The sequence below is a fragment of the Thamnophis sirtalis genome, unplaced genomic scaffold (genome assembly GCF_051295495.1).
Source record: "Thamnophis sirtalis isolate CommonGarterSnake01/CBP01778 unplaced genomic scaffold, rThaSir2_p1.2 scaffold_1, whole genome shotgun sequence".
NCBI classification, from domain to species: domain Eukaryota; kingdom Metazoa; phylum Chordata; class Lepidosauria; order Squamata; family Natricidae; genus Thamnophis; species Thamnophis sirtalis.
In genome coordinates, this window is record NW_028261381.1 from 91066936 (window position 1) to 91085277 (window position 18342).

Genomic DNA, 18342 nt, shown 5'->3' on the forward strand with positions numbered 1-18342 from the left:
CTAGTACACATGCGTGCACCGTGTGCAGCGCATGCGTGTGCGAGGACCCCGCACACGTGCGCGAGGACGCCGCCGACCTCGTTCCAACTGAACTGGTTGGAACAGGGCGAGAAACCCACCCCTGCCACCTAGTCACATGGCTGACAAGTCACTCCCACCCAGTCACATGGCTGGCAAGCCACTCCCACCTGGTCACATGGCCGGCAAGCCACTCCCACAAAGCAGGCCACACCTATAGAAGAGGTTCTACAATTTTTTGAAACCCACCACTGCTCCACACTCATTTGCGCTACTCAGATGATTCTGAGGACACCTCAACGACTCTGTCTAAAAGGATGCAAATGACCAGCTGTCTGCAAGAAATATAAAATGTAAACCTCCTCACCCCATTCCTAAGAGGTCTGTAAGGGGCGGGCATAAGCGCACCGCCCCTGTCCTACTGTCTCCCTTTATTCGTACCCATTGACTGTGTTCATATTTATGTTTATACTTACACTTGTTATCTCGGAGACGTTTGGCAAAATAAATAAAATAATAAATAAATAAATCCTTCCATTCTCCACTATCTAGACAAAGCTAAGGAAGCATTTTTGATGAGAAGAGAAACGTCTTCCAACACCCCCCCCTCCCCCCAGAAAATCCAGTTGCCTCTTGGGAAAGGACTCCACACACACATACACACACCACCTTTGGGACTAAAATGAGCCAACTTCTCCGGGCCAAGAAAGCGCAATAGTTGGCGCCAAAGCTACCCAACCCTTTTATTGAAAAGAGGGACTGTCTCGCGGGACACAGCAAACTTTCTTCCGAGCCTGCAGACAAGGGGAAAGAGACCGAACAAGAGGCTGAAAAGACAGAACTGGCAGCGAGGGATTCGAGCGTTCCCACTACCTTGCCGGCCTCGCGTCATTCAAACAGCAACACCTCCCATCGACGTCACTTCCGCCAGAGCAGCTGAGGGCAAGAGAGGAGGTGGAGGGGAAGATGGCGGCCCTGGGGGAGCCTGTGCGGCTGGAGCGAGGTGAGAAGGGGAGCCGCGAGGAGCCGCGTCCTGGAAGGGAGGCGGGACGGGTGGGGGGATTCGAAGAACCAACTTCAAAGGCGGTGCGTGTAAAAAAAATAAAGCGAGGGAGGGACTCTGAGCTCTCCACCGTCCTTGGCAGGCGTTTGCGATCCTGAGCCTTGGCTGTATGGAGGAGGAGGAGGAGGGGCGGCTTTCCAGATGCTGATAGGAATTACAGGCCGTATGAGCTCCCTCACCCGCGTTAGATGAGGAGTTGTAATCCAACAATATCCGAAGGTCGTTGAGGTTGCTGCTCTCGATGAAAGCTTGTATTGTAAAAGAGGAGCGAGCTTCTTGCCTCCAAATATTCACCCATGCTGCCTCCTTTGACCTAAAGCCGTTTTGGTATAACGCGATTAACTTTATCTTATTGCATTATACAGTGACTCCTTTTGGATGCTTGTAGAATGTAGTGAACCCACGGAGATGGGTTCACACAACGTTGCAGGGGACACACACACACACACACCAATATTAAAACCGTCAAATTCGACATGCTACGGCTAAGCACCTGGCCAATTTTGTTTTAATTCAGAACTTGATTAGAGTTTGGTTCGGCCTGGTCCATACATTGAAGGGAACCCTTCAAGAAGTACCAGGGTTGTAGGCTAAGATGAAAAGTCAAAAATATTCTAATCTCAAGTTTAAATCCATATTTAGAATTTAGAATAACAGAGTTGGAAGGGACTTTGAAGATCTTCTAGTCCAACCCCCTGCTTAGGCGGGAAACCCAACACCACTTCAGATAAATGGATATCAAACATCTTTTTAAAAACTTCCAGTGTTGAAGCATTCACAACTTCTGGAGGCAAGCTGTTCCACTGATTAATTGTTCTAACTGTCAAGAAATTTCTCCTTAGTTGTAAGTTGCTTCTCTCCTTGATTAGTTTCCACCCATTGTTTCTTGTTCTACCCTTAGGTGCTTTGGAGAATAGTTTGACTCCCTCTTCTTTGTGACAGCCCCTAAGATATAGAAATACTGCTATCGTCACCACCCCTAGTCCTTCTTTTCATTAAACTGCACATACCCTGCAGCCTCCAGTCCCCTAATCATATGACATTGAAGTTCTTTTGGTAGGTGATTTGCCAGCTAGATGAATATATTATGTTTTAGGAACCATTATGTTCTAGTAAGGGTAAAGCAGTTAGAAAATGTGGTTTGGAGGCACTTTTTGATCCATTCATAAAAAGCACATTTAAACACTTCAACCAAGAAAATGTTTTTTTGTTTAAACATGCAAGCTACTCATTCTGTGCCAAGCCAAATTCATATGCGTACATTTGGATGGTCAGATAGGATCATTATTTGACCATTTGGAAGGTCAAATGAAGATGCTATTTCCTTCTATATTTTGAACATACCTTGGATTGAATAAGATGCAGATGTATTTTTAATTCTAAATTTATGTGGTTATAACTACTATATGTAAAATTTAAAGATAATGCATTTGTTGAAAATAATGTTTTGTAAAGTGGTAATTTCTGGTGTGTGTTGTTAGAAGATAAAATTATTAAAGACTTTTGAAATTATTTATTTAAAGGAGGAAGAGAGTTAGAAACAAAGGGATAATACTATTTATCTAAAAATGAAATATCTCCAGTCATTTCTGAAGTAACAATATGTATGTACCAATAGACAGTTGAACTAGAACATTTAATTTTATTTCAGTTAACATTTATTTATCAAATGTACATGGCTCACCAGTGAAATTCTGGATAGCAAACCATATAAAATGTCAAATCTATTAAAAACTAAGAAAACAATTTAGATCAAGGCCCTGGTAAAAAATTTGTTCCCATATATACATTCAAATATAAGAGCACCAATGATTTAACATCCTGGCCCTAATGCCTGAGGCATTATAAGACATTTTTCCATCCAGTAAAAGCAAACAGTAAATGAACTGCCAAGTAAGGATTAAAGAACAATATTAGATTATTTTCCTTTCAGGTTTGTTTAGAAAAACCTTGAATTAGGAAGCTTGTCCAAATTCATAATTTAGATTGCATATCCTAATAACAACTTTCTTCATTGTTGTACATTTCTGACTTTTCTCTAACAAATTAAAAATAAATAGCCTTCCACCTTTTATCATCACAGCAAAACTTTTACAAAGTCAGATGTACAAGAGTAATTGGATCAAAGCCATATTCTAAACCAGGGGTTCCCAAACTTTTCTATACCCTACACCACTAGAATGCTTCTGATATATTCTTGCACCCCTTACAAAAGTAAATAATTATATGCATATAATTATGCATATAAACTATAATTTTGAAACTTCTAAACCCAAGTTTTTGCACCTTCTGGAATATTGTCTCTGGTTGGAAACCCCTGTTCTAAACTTATCGCGCAATATGCCTTTTAGATTCAAGATGTTTCAAAATATCACAAATAAATAATGAAGCTTCTTAAACGAAAACTTACTGTTTTCTGTCTTGCCTCTTCTGCAAGTTGTATGATTACAACATCTATTTTCCTAATGCAGGGCTGTCCACTCCCGGCCCATGGGCCGGATGCGTCATGCGCTGACCATGCCCACACTCAGTTTAGCAGAGGGGAAAAACATCCAATACATCATGTGATGCCGCCATGACGACTTGAGTTTGGCATCTCTGACTGTCCTAGAGGATTAGAACACCCAACAAATCGCAGGCTGAAAATGGCTCTGTAAAAACCAGAACTAAAATCCATGGTGAAATGAAGAACTGGCAGGTAGACTGGTTATTTGATCGTTCTTCTCTGGACAAGGAGAGAACTTGAGATTGCCCACAAGGGCTCCTTGCAAAGAGACTGCAAGATAGTGCTCTCCTGGCAGGTTTAGAGCTTTGGAAGGCAAGGGAATAACCACTATGCTTAAATCACAGGACCTTTGAAAGAACATTGTGTTTGCATACTTTCTAATCATTTTCCACCATTGATTGTTAATTGCTTTTCACCTATTGGGAACCTTTAGATCAACAGGTTTTGCAACGTATATGTGTGTGTATCTCCATAGATGCTGTTGTTTTGACATCTTTTATAAGAAATTAGATAAAAGACTTTTAAAAATTGGACACTAGAGGCAACTAGAAGGAATTAAAAATTACAATTAAAGAAGAACACTTAAACTCAACTTTCAAATACAGAATGAAGCAAAATATTTTAACGTTCGACATACTGATGCACATTTTTGAATAATGAACCCAAAGGATAATTTTAAGGATGTCTGCTTCTATAGATGGACTGTGTTTAAAAGAGGTTATGGAAGAGAAACAGATTTTACCTGACAAGGTTGGGACTGATTTGAAAGTGAAATTAACAATGACAAGCTATAAAAATTACATGGAAACAGATGTTACACTGATGTTATACAAAAGCACCTGGCTGATACCTTAATAATGAAAAGGATATAAAATAACAAACCAGGGGAGTGACCTGGATAACTTTCCTCTATTGGATTTAAAAAGGCTTGAAGAATTTTGTGAAAAGGCACGAAGAAAAAAGGAAACATATAAACTTCCCAATATAATATAATCACAATATGTTACTAAAGATTGAATATCTAAATAAAAAGTTGCATGCATCCTTAACTTTCTATTTGTGCAAAATTTAAAGAAATCTATAAATAACCACTGTTCTTAATGTAATATGTAATCATTCTCAGAAGTTTTTAAGTGTGCCAGTTTTTAAGTCGTAATAGAAAAGTTAAGCTTGGTTACTCTGATTATATCTTATGAAATGTTTATCAGTAGCTGTCAGTACATTTAGAGTACTAGAACTGTCACAGCTTTTGAGATTATAGAAGTCTTATAGTGGCTTATTGTAATTATATTTATTCTGGACAGTATTTTATCATTTGCTTTTCAGTCACTCAAGACAAATTAAACAATATTCACAAGAATATGATGCTTGGACTCTGCTGTTGGGCCTGTCCTTTGTCATGTGAAGCCTCTATGTTTTGATTTCTAATCTTCAAAGACTGCTGTAGAAAATATTGGTTTTGCTCAGCTGTTTTGATGGTTAACAGTTAATGATTTCCATACCCAGTAATTAAGCTTCTGGCAGTTGCTTGCAAAACATTTTATGCCAGGAAACATAGAGCCCTATTATATTAAAATCCTTTTACCACTTCAGTTTTTGCTAAAGACCTATTCTGAGATCTTGAAACATGAGACATGATAAACCCTGGCATATACTACAGTACTGTAATTCTTTAAGGTATTAACTGAAATGTGAATTGAGTAACACGTATTTAGGACCGCTATCATTCTGGTTTTTTTCAAGAACTGCAAAGCATGAGAACCATTTGCCTCAAAAATAAACCTGAAAAAGAGCCAAGTTATGTTTAATAAATTCACCCAAAAACGTATCTCTCTCTCCCCCCCTCTCTCTCCCCCCCTCTCTTTCTCCCTCCCTCCCTGTCTCTGTCTGTCTGTCTGTCTATCTATCTATCTATTTGTAGATTTTCACGGGTGTAGGTATGCTGGTCTTGTTGTATTCGGGTCTTTTCCCATGTAAGATTGAGATTGTCTTGGCAACGTTTCAGCGAGGTCTCACTCGCCATCAGCCAGCTTGAAGATCTGGAGAACTAGATGTAGTAAACCACTACATATACCTTGAACAATGGATCTCAGTGGAAGTTGATACAATAAAGGAAATTGAACAGCATATTAAATGTGGTTGACATGTATTCAGAAAGCTAAGCTTAATTTTCAAGAACAGCCTCCCCTTATGCCTGAAGAGAAACATTTTTGATAAGGCTGTGCTACCTGTTCTAACATATGCTGGTGAAACATGGACACTAACCTTACAATCTATACAAAAGCTATGAGTGGTGCAGAGCGATGGTAAAACACATGCTCAGTATTACAGGACAAGATAGATCCACACATGGATTAAAAAACAAACAAAAGTATATGATATGAAGAGAGTAAAAGAATTGAAATAGAAATGGGCTGGTCAAATAGCAATAAGAACATGATGTCAGGTGGATCAAGGCAGACATAGAAGGATCCCACGTGATAAAAGGTGTTCACGAAAGAGACTTAAAAGAAGATGGATTGACAACATCAGCAAGTATGGTAAGCCTAATTGGCAAAAGAAAGCGCCAGATCATATTGATTAGAAATATGCGGAAGAGGCCTTCATCCTGCAGTGGATAAATGGTTAAAATGATGATGATGATCATTCTGGTTTGGGTGATGAACTGAAATGTGAATTATCTTTTACTGAAGAAGGCAAAATATTTTAGTGACCACTAATTTGAGTGATTACTCTGTTTCAAATAAAGTAATTGGCTACAAGAGGCCTTTTGGATTGGTTTGGTTTAGCAACCAAAGGCAGGATATTACTTACCATTCCTGCTCTAAAACAAAGCCTTTCATAATGAATAGAATCAAGGATTTACTGCAACAGTTAGGTGATGTTTGTCAGATAAAATGTATTTTACCATCAATATTCCTTTTTATTTTGTTAATTATGTCACAGCAAATATAGGCTTCTGATTTTAAGATCGCTCTCTTCTATAAATTATCTTAATCCCATGCGTCAGTAAGATGTTTACTAATTGTACCTCTGTTTTGTTTTTTTATCAGGGATCATTCATACTTTTTAAAACACAGGATTTTTATCTGGAACAAATTCCTTTTCCAATTTTCATTCCTTTTCATTTTGGACGTGTTTGTCTACATTATTTGGGATTTTTCTCCAAGGCATGCACAATTCCTATGGAATATATGCCACCAAAACAGTTTTTTTAAATGTGTGATTATTGAGCCTCAACTAGCATAAAGTTTATGTATGAAGTGGTATCTTTTCCTTCATCACCCTATTAAAAAAATGAAGAAATAAAGTTTGAATGGCTGAAAGATCACTTGTGAAGAATTTCCAGTAGCTTACCTCAACCTTCTTTTGCTGTTTTGACAATGGATTGGATTTAAGAAATGCAAAAAAGTCACAACTGTTAAAAAGTATAGATTAAACAAGCAGAAATATTTTACACAAAGATAGAATATCTTCAATTAAAGGAATATTATGAACTTTTAAATTTGGAATGCAATTCTAGGCTATCTTGGATGCTCAAATCAAGTAGAAAATTAATGTTTGGATACTATTGCATTAATGGATCCAAATCCCAAAGAAGTATGCATTGAATGATTATGATTATTTATACCTTATTTATTATAAACATTCAACTCTTAATGGATACTGAGTGATATACAAAAACAAAAATAAAAAAATCATAAAAATATGTAACTTGGTGTGGCTTTTTCAAAAGTTAGTTATGAAATAACAGGCAGGATAATATGATAGATCTCTTCTCAGATACTATAAAATTGTGAAAAAATGATAAAGATATTCATATCATGAGGGGAAAAAAATAAAAAAAACTAGTTAGTTATGCCTTGTTTAAAACTCCTTAATTTTAAAATGGGAAATAAAGAAACTCCTTTCTAAAGAGAATATCAGAATATAATTGAAATGGTATGTTATTGAATAGCATATTGTTGGCAGCCATGTCAAGTTGTTAAAAATGTTACTTGTGTAAAATTCAATAGTTCATGTTTTATTACCTCTTCCTCCAGATATTTGCCGAGCTATTGAGTTGCTGGAGAAGTTGCAAAGGAGTGGTGAGGTACCACCTCAAAAATTGCAGGCTTTACAAAGAGTCCTTCAAAGTGAATTTTGTAATGCAGTAAGGGAGGTAAGTTTATCTTTGAAATTCATTTACAGGTAGTCCTTGACCTGTGACCCTAATGGAGCCTGCCCATTATGGTCGCAAGTGGTGACATTCATTAAGGGAGACAGCCTCCTTAACATCCCCTACCCCTATGTTGAACTTGCAGGTCATTAAGTGATCATGTGGTACTTCATGGGTGGGGGATACCTGCCATCCAGCTGTGTCCATAAAGGATTGCAAAGCCAAAAAATTGACCAGTGGGGAAAAGAGCTCAGCTAGATTAGAGACCAGTGCTTCATTCCAATGCTGAAGTGGCTTCCAGACAAGCCTCTGCTTGGCCTCTGCCACAATTAGCTGCCCATTGGCAAACCTCTCCTGGCTCTTACTAGCCTTTGGGAAGCCAGCAGCTCCAGCACCAATCTAAAACCTTTCCTTTGCTTATCCCACTCCCTCCCCCAGAAACTTACATTTCCTCAATTAAAAAACAAAACAAAGCTGAGAGGACAGACTTGTTGATCTTCCCACCCCCCACCCCAAAAAAAGTGCTGAAATGAAAATATCCACCTCTTCCCTCCAATCAGTATCCCTTTTAAAAACCTCATTTGCTAAACTTACTTGATTTAAGGAAATGAAAGCTTGGAAGGCTTGTAAAGCTTTTTGCTATCTGAGTCCCTTTTAGGACCCAGTTTATGTCATGGCCATTTGCTGCACATTTGTGCTTTATACACTTTTGATTTGGGACTGAACTTTTTCTTCAGCTCCTCCAGAGCTGAAAGATGGTGCAGAAAGATTTTCTTTGGTTGGTTGATTCCTTTCCTTTACTCCAACCTGGAATGAAGGTAAGTCACTTTTGTCAACCTGTTTCCAGGCATGCAGTAAATTTAGAAAATGAGGTTTTTAAATGGGATAAATTGGGGGGCCTGAAGCTGTCACCCTTGAATTGCTTCCCAAAGGCTTCCCAAAGGGCTAACAAGAGTCAGAAGAAGTTTGCTGTCTCTGACATCCAGCTGACCGGGGAAGGGGGGGGGGGAGCTCTGAAAGCAGCCATTTCCACAAGGAATTATTGGAGCATTGGAAATAGTGGCTGCTTCCAGGAGGCATGGGAAACAAGCCCAAGTCTGCAGGGTCCCCTCAGGTTGAGATGGGCGGAGAAGAGAGGGCTGCAGTGTCCCCATGGTCAGTCATAACAATTTAAAACAAAATCATATCTAGTTTGGGGGGGATCTGTCATAATTTTGATTGATGGTTAAGTTACCTGTTGTATCTCAAGGATTACCTGTATTAGATGACAAAATACAAGTTCATCACTTAAAATGTAATAAGTATACAGTATGTATATCTGTTAGAAGCAAAGAGCTAGAAAACCTAATGTCAGGATTCAGTTTCATTTTTATAATAATATAATTTTACAGTTTGCATCTATTCTTAATGATCCCTACCTAATTAAAATGTATTAACATGTTAATATTTTTATTTTCTAAAGGTATATGAACATGTGTATGAAACTGTGGACATCAGTAGTAGCCCAGAAGTGAGAGCTAATGCTACAGCAAAGGTAAGAGATTGTGCTAACAAAAAGTACTTAAGAATGGACTCTTTCTAGCAAGTCCTAATTAAGTTATTAAACTATGAATATGTCCCAGTGAATAGTTTCAGTATATGGGTGCTGCTACTATTGAACTGCCCTTTTTAAATTCTTCCAAAATAATAAACTGAAGTAGTTAATATTTACTAATTGACTAATATTCACATAAGGTTGCTACATATTTGATATTTCTAGTTCACATGCCTACTGGATTGGTATTTTTCGTGCATATTACACACACATATACAGTAAGATAGTTGTGAATGCTCATTTAATGACCACAATTGAGATCTGCATTGCTAAGCAAAGTGGTTGCTAAGTGGGAAATCACATGTCTGCAACTGTGTTTTTCTGGTTCAAATCTGCCAAGACTAATCAATTTCATACCTTTGGTTTTTTTTCTTCCTAACCTTTTGAATAGTCTCCCGGATGCTGGGATAATATACAGGAAGGGAAATAACATTTGTATTGACATTCATTGGAGAGGAAGAGATTACAAAAAAGTATATAGGCATACAATGGGAAGTACACATTGCTTTCAATGTGGAGCAGGCAGTTGCAAGTGGGTTTTACACAAAGAGCCTTGTGTATTCCCCATTGTGTGTTTGTTTATTCTTGTAATCGATTCATCTTCAATCTCTCTGCTCTGTGTGGGGAGAGAAAAAGAAATAGGAATAAAACAGGGAATATATTGGGCTGTTACACTACAGTATGCAGCACAATGAGCAGCTGTTGGCACCAGCACATTACTTTCAATACATGTGCCCTATTGTGTACCTACTTACTCTCTTGTAATCCCTTCTTCTCCAATTTCTTTTTCTGCAAGGGAAAAAAACAAAATAGATCAGTTGCGAGATATTATGTATTGACTATAAAGAGTAATCACATGACTGAGGGATGCTGGGAAGGTTATAAATGTAGGCATTAGTCATAAAATTATTTTTTCATCACTTTGTAACTTCAAAGTAGTCAGTGAATAGTCAGTAAGCGAGGACTATCTGTGGCAGGAATCTGATCTTTCTATCTTGAACGCAAAGTAGAATAAAAGATACAGTCTGGCTTTAGAACATTTGTTGTTAATCCACTTGTGCCTGTTTCTTATTAAACATCTTGTACTTTGTTCCAAAATAAGTTAAAATACATCACATTGTATTTGTTATAAAGAATGTGCCTGTATAATAAACTATAGCACTTCAAAAAGTGCAAATAGACCAAGTGTTCTCATTCTAGGTATTTATTATTTATTAATTAAATTCATATGCCACCCATCTTGCCTAGAAGTGACTTTAGGTGACTTGCAGCCAAAAGAAACCAAGATAAAACATTAAAACAATGTTTAAAACAGTGAAGTTATATTTAACATTAAAATTGACTTAAAAATTAAGATGGGAACAAGATGCACATGGGGATGAAGTAGGATTATGAAACACCTTCACTGCATGCTCTTTTTTTAAGCAAAATATGGTAAATGACAGTTTGTGTGACTATTTTAACTGATTTGTACTTTCCTCAGAATGCAGTCCTGAGACTTACTTTGAGCACATTCATGGCTTTTGACCAATTTTCGGTTTCACGATATTTTGAAATTGATGTTAGAATGAATACATCCAATGAACTGAAGGATAAACTGGAGGTTTCTGGATTTTATAGGCTACTGTTGCTGCTTTTGCCGCCAGTGAAGGTCATTCACATCCCAGAGTCGTTGAACTTCCCAAAACAGACGAAGGGCTTGGATTCAACATCATGGGTGGCAAGGAGCAAAATTCTCCAATCTATATATCCCGAATTATCCCAGGTGGTATTGCTGATAGACACGGGGGATTGAAGCGTGGAGACCAACTTCTTTCTGTAAACGGAGTGGTAGGGATGGAATTCAATTTCCGCTTGTAGTAGCTAAGTGTAACCGCTTGAGGGCATTAAGAGGATATGAAGTATTTGATGGTGATTGTGGTTTGCAATTGAAATGCTCAGGGGGAAATATAACTGTATTTGAGAAATTTTATAAATTTGTTAGTTTAAAACGGACACTTTATGAAGTAACATTTAAACTTAAAAATATGACAATGAGTAAATACATAAAAAATAACAATGGTTTTGTCAGAATATCATTAAGAAATATATCATTATAGTTAAAATGAAGGAGCTGAAATGTTTGGCTTTCTTATCCTAGTTATATTGAGTTTTATCATTAGGATCCAGTATTTTCTTTTAATCTAATCTACCTCCCAAAACTTCCTTTTAGATAAAATTAAATTAGGCATGCTTTAAAAGTTCAGTGTTTGATTACAAAGTTGATTGCCATCTAGATCTATGTACATGCTAAACAAGTGTGCTGATTTCAAGTTATCCATATGCTTTTATATTTCCCAATTCATTTATTGATGCCTTATTTCAAAATGTATGTCAGAATATTGATATATACATAGTAATATTTAAATGTTATGCTTATATGCAAGACTTTAATTTTTATTACATAAACAAAAAAGAAACATAAATCAGTGAAAAAAATGATTTTACTATCCCTGACAAAAGGTTTGGCTGTTCTCTGCACAATTAAATCAGACCGCTATGCTACCTTATTGTTATCTATATTTCAATTGACCCATTTTAGCTAATTAGCATATTGATACTCAAGTGGTTAGCATGTTTTTCTAGATGTTTACAATCCCTGCTGCCTTTTCTGTTCTGGTTCCATTTGTAATTTGTCTTTAACAGACAAGTTGCTTGTATATTGGTGAAGCAGTGAAGTTATGAAATATTGCGGGGAAGTAGATTAACCATCTTTAAGATTGTAAAGAATCCTCTTGCATTTAATTAGTTCCTACAGTACACAGTGCATCGAAAGTTAGACACTACTGGCCAAATTCTTAGTTTTAAATGAACAAAAGTTGACAAAACATCTGCATAGTATAAGCATGACATGATTGCAGAGGTGGATATATATGTAACAATTTATATGCAAGAGTATACAGATTCAAAACATGAACTATGTGACTATGGCAGGTGCAGAACACTCAACACCCTTTTAGTCAATACTTTGTAATCTCTCCTTTTGCAAAATTAATAACATTCAAATTTTTAAAGTAGCCAGCTATGAGAATCTTTCAGTATTTGCTTTAGGATTTTCTTTATCACCCTTCCTTGCAGGAATCAAAATATCAACTTCAAATCTGATTTGGAGATTTTTTTACATTGTCTTGCTAAAATTAAAATGTTTCAATTTCTTCACTGACTGCAAGGTGATGCTATTAAAATATATTTACTTAAATATATTTAAATGAATTTACTGAAATAAATTTATATAGGTGTTCATCTCATATACATGACAGTAGGCTGCTAATAAATTAAAAATTAAAAAACAACACATCTATTATTAAAAACCTAAATAACACAACATAAATAGCAACCAATAATAATGCAATGCCTCACAATCAATATAGCCAAAACTATCGGGATTTTAAACTTGATGGAAAAGTCAAGTTTTTAATGCCTAGTGAAAGGTTATCAAGATTGGGTTGATATGTAATTAAATCTATTCTTTTATCTGCACAATATTTTCTAGCCAATAGAAGAAAATATTATCTATGTTACGGCTACCACACAGCCCCAAAAGCAGAATAAAACTGTTTGATGATTGGCTTGAATGATCTGTATTTTCAACTAGTCAAACAGATGTTTATAAGCATGTATGGTCTTGAAAGCAGACAGGAGAATCCCACTTTAAAAGATTAAAACTATATTTGCTTACTTGTAGAATTGTCTTCACCTGGCTATTACAGGCACAGCCTGAATGAAGCAATTCTTAGGTATTATTAACAATTTTTCTCTAACTGAAACTGGAAGGGTTTTCAAACTTCTACACCTGCTATATTATTGTTTTCTTAAACTTTTGTATGCAACTGTAGGAAGTTTATTTATGAAAGATTGTTTCTCACTACATTATCTATGTTTCTAAATCAAAAACTCAGCTTTTTAAGCAAAATTTTGCTTCACATATGTTTTAATTTGATTTTTTATCAAATTTACTTTTCTGATTCCACCTGTAAATTAATACTGTTTTGAGTTGTTTCTTTTTCTGTGATACATCAGTAAGTAATTAAGAGTGAGTACATTCATATTCATGGTTTCATAATTACAATTTATAACTTTCATTTTCAATTACTATATGGGTACTTGAATAGAATTTGAAAATGATACATTGGGAAGAAAGTCTTTTAAAAGAAACAATAATGATGTGCTTCTAATGAATGCAATCACATGGTATGTGATGATGATAAAAACATTGTATGGGCTACTTAATAACACCGGGATTCATGTTTGAAAAACATGATTTTAATTTGGAATGGTTTGGAGATGACAATGTATGATAAAGGAAACAAAAATCTTATAAATAATGGCCCTTGAATCTTAGGACACTTGTTGAATATATACTAATATGCATATATGTGTGTGTGTGTGTAATTTTTTTTCCAGAGTGTTGAAGGGGAGCACCATGAAAAAGCTGTAGAACTTCTAAAAGCAGCTCAAGGAAAAGTTAAGTTGGTTGTACGCTATACACCCAAAGTCCTGGAAGAGATGGAATCACGATTTGAGAAAATGAGATCAGCAAAACGCAGGCAACAGAATTAATACCGAATTACATCCAGTATTATAGGAATGGATTGCTTACAGTAGATTCTTTTCTGGTTCTTCTCCACATCTACTTTACAAGGTGTCACAGAATTCATATTTGGAAAAGGGACAAGGATTTTGCTTCTTCTTCAGCTGGATATTATCTAACAGACTCAGTTGGATGCAACTGTGCATATAATTCAAGGAAAAGTATGATATTTGTTCTATTCATGGAAATATTTTAGTTAAACTATGTTCATTTTATTAATATGTTGGTCTTTTTCAACTCTCTTGAATGTTCTAATGTTTTCAGAAGAAAAGTTTACATCAACATTTGTAACTATGGGATTTTACAAATTCTTCTTTACAATTCAAACCTGTTCTTATAAAAACAAATTTGTAAATTAATTAAGTATACTTTAATAAGCTAGTTTTAGCATTTGTATCATTGTTTTTCTAGTAATTTTTTATTTGGCTTTATTTAAAAGATAAAATCTTTATTTTGAGTAAAAGATATAATACAGTCTTGGCACAAAGGTGTGTCATCTTCATGCAAATAGTCATAATTGTATGATTAAGTACAATTTGTATTTTTGATGAACAAGTTTTTAGGCATGTTCTTGGTCATAATTTTATATTGTTATTTACAATTTCAACATCTAATCTTGTTTTATTAATATTTTGCAACAGGTGATGTCTTATTTAAAACTTTAGTACTTAACATCCTAAAATCTAGCAGTAAGCATTCCAATAATTTATACCTTTGTATTGATCGCTAAACATTTAGCAAAATTGCAGAGTTTTGTATTTCTATTTAGGAGGGGAATATTTACATGCAGTGCAGAAGAATTCAGTTTATACTCCTACGTTTTCTCTTGTAATTCTAAATATAGTTTACCAGTGCTATTCTTGGAGGGCAAAACAGCTTGTGCTTCTAATCATTATGATAACTATTATTATCACTGTTTGATATAGTTTACCTCTGAGTGCTAGCGAACATAATTTTTGGCTAGGGAGCACGATCAGGAAAAGGTTACTGTACTGATGTCTTGTTTGTAGACTTTCCACAATTATCAAGATGGTCAGTGTGGGAAGGAATGCTGAATTTTCTTGATTCTATCAGGTTAGTTTTTCATTGAAAACAATGTTAAGGACCCACTTCAGGAATGATTTTGAACGACTTTCTAATGTTTTCTACAACATGCAGAGTTCAGTCATTATGCTCTTTGTTGCTTCCAGAGTGCAGCTAAAAAAACTAAGAAACGTTATGATTTTTTAAAAAGAAAAGTGTTAACATTGGAAAGATACTCCTCTCTAGGAAAAGATAACACTTAAGGACTGTGTAAACCTGTGGGTTAATTCTAGACTAAATAATACTGATCTAACAGGTTTTTTCCTAGGTAATTTTTCTACTTTCACAGCCTTTAGTAAATACCTTTTTCTATGATCTGTTTTAAAACAAGCCTAGTACTAGTAGTGTGCAAAAAAACAATGACTACTGAAGTAATATGAAAATGAAGAAAATGATGGCTGGAACTAGTCTGAGCTGTCCTGTCTCTTCCTGTCATAACTAAGAATGCTCTGTTTCAAAACAGCAAGGGCTAAAACTCTTAGTTGCCTCCATCTTAAAGCATGCACTGCCTAGCATGACAAAGTGTCTTTAGCAGCTAGAGTTATGCGGTTGTTCCCCTATGATACACTGTGGGTCTTTAATGAGTGGAAACCTCATCTGTATTTGGTCATTGTTAGGCTGCAATTCATACCAGTTCCAATCACTGGTAGTGCTATGTCAGGTGAGAGGAGAGGGCACTAATCCAGTGGTTTAGATATTGGGTTCTGCATCTCTACTTTAAAATGTCAGTTGTCAAAGAGCTTAACATTCTCACAAAATTGACCTAGTGCGTTTGGCCATTTAATCTGCTTCCTGGAGAATGGAAGCCATTGGACATTGTCTTTTGGTATTGTTAAATAACTCATTATGCCACCGTATTACTGTGTTATTGGGGGGAGGGGAGTATTATTCTATTTTCCCCATAACCTCTACCTTTACAGTTTCAATTGTGAGATAAATGTGTGAGCCTTGTTCTTTCCTCATAATTTTGTCATCTCTTCAGTTTTACTCCTTGACTGAGATAAAAATTTTAATCTTCTCACCTCTTTAAGGAACTAAATGAAGATTTAAAGTTTGCACCTTAAGAATCCTTGATATGATCTATGTAACATTTGCCTGAGTGTCTGCTGGTTGTTATAGTTCAAGGGAGTAATTGTCCGATAACATCTGTCTTCTGAATGACTAGAACATGCAGTGAAATATAAAAGGTCATAGGAATAGTCTTTTCTTTCTATGTCAGCATAATCATGTTGAATAAGATGATCTTATAAAAAATTGTAGAGTCTGGTACAAGTAATTGTAAATGTTTTTTGGCATTTAGCAATTGTGTGTTTGCCTGGAATAATAGAGTACAGATTATTGAAATCCAGCAACTGTATGAAATACAATTTTTCGATTTGTTAAGACAGCAGTGAATTGCAGCCGGCAGCAGTAAACAGTCTGTAGAACCACGAGGCTTAATTGTATATTTTTATGAAAATTAATATTGACTAAGACCAAGTAAAATAGTTGGGCCAGTCAGGAAATATTTTATAGAGCTAGATTTGTGTTGGAGTTTACTATATTCAAGAGAAGGATAGAATGAGATAAAGGCTATTATAAAATGTATTCATGTATTGAACTTAGCAGCGTGCTTTATTACTCTAAATAAATAGTTTGGAGTAGCCAGGACTGCTATAAAGTTTTATAATATATTATGCAAACTTACTTGGAAGTAAACATTCAAACGAACATAAGATTGTAATCTGAAAATTAGTTCTTAACTCAGTGGTTTTTTTTTTTCTTTTTGGGTTTTGTGGGTTTGTCCTAAAAAAAACTGTATGTGAGATAAAATGATTGTACAAAGGAATAGACAATGACAAAAATCTCATTTTATGACTTATTAATAGCAAGGAGCAAGTAAAAAGGAATACAATAGGGCAGGACAAAGTAATCATATTCTTTAAAGTTAAACTGAAACTGAAAAGATTCACCCAAACGTCTTAATTGCTGTAATCCATAATATTTCATAAATGGGATCGTGTGGCAAGGTTGAACTGTCATTTTTAAATTCAGATTAAATTTGTTCAATCAAGAATCAAGAAATTAATGTCATTGAACACATTCATTGACAACACTGTATTGACATATGTGCACACATGCAATAATTGAATCAGCAAAAACTAAATACTCTGTATAGTCGTTATATATTTATTGCTGTTCCACAGCCCTATTTTTTAGGAATCTGAAAATAAACATTTGAAATTTCATTTTTGTTATATGTACTTATTTTATTGTCAGAAGTAAAAAGTATTCTTCCATTCATATATCTGCTCTGGGTATAAAATACTATAAATGTTATAGATATTACAGTTATAAAATGTACAGTTGTAACTCAGTTCTATCATTGGGGTTACATTTATATTAGCTTGTGTTCAAAATCTTACAAATATATCAGTTTTCTGAGCTTGGCTATAGAAATCTGAGCAGCTTAGAAGAAAGTCACAGGTGTCAAATTAAATCTACTTTCTTCTGACTTAATACAGCATTCTTGTACTGATAAGGGTAGGATTAGTATAGCCATTTTAATTTCATTCTTATTGTACTTCACAGTGACAAATGTTTCTCATACTCAATATTTTATGTTTTATATCTGATGTATTGAAAGCATGCCACAAGGTTTGAGTGTCTTGAGCGTTTTTTAACAGCATCAGTTTGAGGGAACATTTTCTTCCTCTACAAAGGATGATCAGTGGAATTGTGAAAAGAAATTGAAATTACATAAATTAACATTGATTTGCCAATACTGTTTCCTCAGTTTTGTGCTAGCAGGGTTCATTGAGTTCATGTACACCAAGCTGTGGTTTGCTTGCTTGTTTGGCAACTGGCTAAAAGCAAGCAATGTTTTGGCTTAGTACAACTTTTGTATTAACAATTTCCTGCCTCCCTCAGCTTTGCATAAACAAGGACAGAAAGACCCTTGGTGAAAGGGGACCTGCATCTTTAAATACGGTTTTGTGAATTGTGAAGAGACCATACAGATTGCCACCTATGAGGCAAAGGGCCCATCTGGTTGATTTCATTTATAAGTGTTTTAAGAACTCCACATACTGCTTCAAATCATAAGAGTATGATTCACTGAGCTAAATGATGTTTGCCTTTACTCAGGGAGTCCCAGTCCAGATTTTTCAACTAAGTCTTCCCCCTGGTGATATAATTGAATTCAGCTTCCTTTACATTTTATTACCCCAGACTAACATGGACTTAAAAAAAAAAAGTAAGGAGCACTGAAGTTGCTCACCTGCTAATTGCTCTCAAAGAAAGCTGAGGT

The 18342-nt window shown here is 35.5% G+C and overlaps 1 protein-coding gene across 1 annotated transcript; it reads left to right on the top strand.

Moving 5' to 3' along the window:
* The first annotated feature begins 944 nt into the window (after positions 1-944).
* On the top strand, positions 945-17281 carry LIN7C (lin-7 cell polarity scaffold C). Its single transcript, XM_014061137.2, has 5 exons — positions 945-1021; positions 7631-7749; positions 9209-9280; positions 10961-11170; positions 13784-17281. Exons 1-5 carry the CDS (start codon positions 985-987, stop codon positions 13937-13939), a joined length of 594 nt encoding a protein of 197 aa, XP_013916612.1. The 5' UTR covers positions 945-984; the 3' UTR covers positions 13940-17281.
* The last annotated feature ends 1061 nt before the right edge of the window (positions 17282-18342 follow it).